Source organism: Triticum dicoccoides, chromosome 6A, assembly GCF_002162155.2.
Source record: "Triticum dicoccoides isolate Atlit2015 ecotype Zavitan chromosome 6A, WEW_v2.0, whole genome shotgun sequence".
NCBI classification, from domain to species: Eukaryota; Viridiplantae; Streptophyta; class Magnoliopsida; order Poales; family Poaceae; genus Triticum; species Triticum dicoccoides.
Window position 1 is genome coordinate 487,087,456 of NC_041390.1, and position 1,099 is coordinate 487,088,554.

At 41.0% G+C, this 1,099-nt stretch overlaps 1 protein-coding gene and 1 long non-coding RNA gene across 2 annotated transcripts in view; one reads left to right on the top strand and one right to left on the bottom strand.

The window, feature by feature from the left end:
- Nucleotides 1-1,001, top strand: part of LOC119319419 — a 3,324-nt gene extending 2,323 nt beyond the window's left edge. Inside the window, exons 2-3 of the long non-coding RNA XR_005154478.1 lie at nucleotides 611-748; nucleotides 851-1,001. This is a non-coding gene — a long non-coding RNA (uncharacterized LOC119319419). The remainder of the gene's footprint in view (nucleotides 1-610; nucleotides 749-850) is intronic.
- Nucleotides 242-1,099, bottom strand: part of LOC119319418 (cytochrome P450 87A3-like) — a 4,192-nt gene continuing 3,334 nt past the window's right edge. The window contains exons 7-8 of the mRNA XM_037593901.1: nucleotides 834-964; nucleotides 242-728 (exon numbers count right to left, since the gene is read on the bottom strand). Of these exons, the coding sequence (XP_037449798.1) occupies nucleotides 638-728; nucleotides 834-964 (222 nt within the window). The 3' untranslated portion in view covers nucleotides 242-637. The remainder of the gene's footprint in view (nucleotides 729-833; nucleotides 965-1,099) is intronic.

Sequence of the window (1,099 nt, forward strand, 5' to 3'; positions counted from 1 at the left end):
ATATATATATATATATATATATATATATATATATATATATATATACACGACCTTACTTGAACAGGAATTCAATGATAATGAAATAGAAGAGCTCGGAATGAAAATTGTTTTCAACAAAATGAAACGTCGTATTCAGCGTTTTCTAAAAAAAATAGCAGATGCTGAGAATCATGTCCAAGTACAAACCCAAACACATAACTATTCACTTTCATTTGCAATAATGGTGCAAATATAAGAGATACACAACATATGAGTAGACTCGTACACCATGTGCACGACTAATTACCATCATGGGAAACAATCAACAGTTACCTTTTGCTTGGGTTGTGTGGTGGAGTGTTGCAAGGGATAGCGCCGAACTGCGTTTTGGAATGGAACTGGCCTTGTGTGATTGTAACAATGACAATGTTACCTAATTCATACACAACCCCTTAAAAAACAATTACCTTTTGCTTGGACTAGAGGACTAATATTTCTGTGGTGTGACTACAATACTACTACCAGAGTAACAATGAGCCAAAAAGGTGCCCTAAAACGACCTCAAGGAGTGCTTTACAATCTACATATACCACATTTACATAGTTATTTCTTGACTTTTTGCTGCGAACAGGCAGACTGAGCCGACAAACATGTGATGTCAGTTCTTAGGGAAGAGCTGAATGTGAAAGCCATCTGGGAAGCTCAGTCCTGGGGTACGCATTATGTTACCTCCTTTTACCGTCTTCCATCTGAAATGACGAAACTCAAGGTTAGAAAAGGCCGATTTCACCCTCACAGTTCTTTCAGTGAAACAGTGTCCATATGTGACCATGTGTACAAGGGACTAACTGCACCTGTATTTTGTCACCAGGCAGTGGATGAAGGTCGCCATCAGGACCTTGCTGAGGTCGGTTCCGACACAGAACCGGAGACCCCCGCCGAACGCCATGAAATGCTTTGTTCCACCGGTGATTTCCATCTTATCCTGCAGCCCAAGTAAAACCCGGAAGTGTTATTTCTTCAGACAGATAGGTGAGTCAAGACTCTAGACCCAAAAGTAAACACAACACATGACTTTCATATGCACTCTCGCTCACGAAGGCCATGCGTGCATGGACGC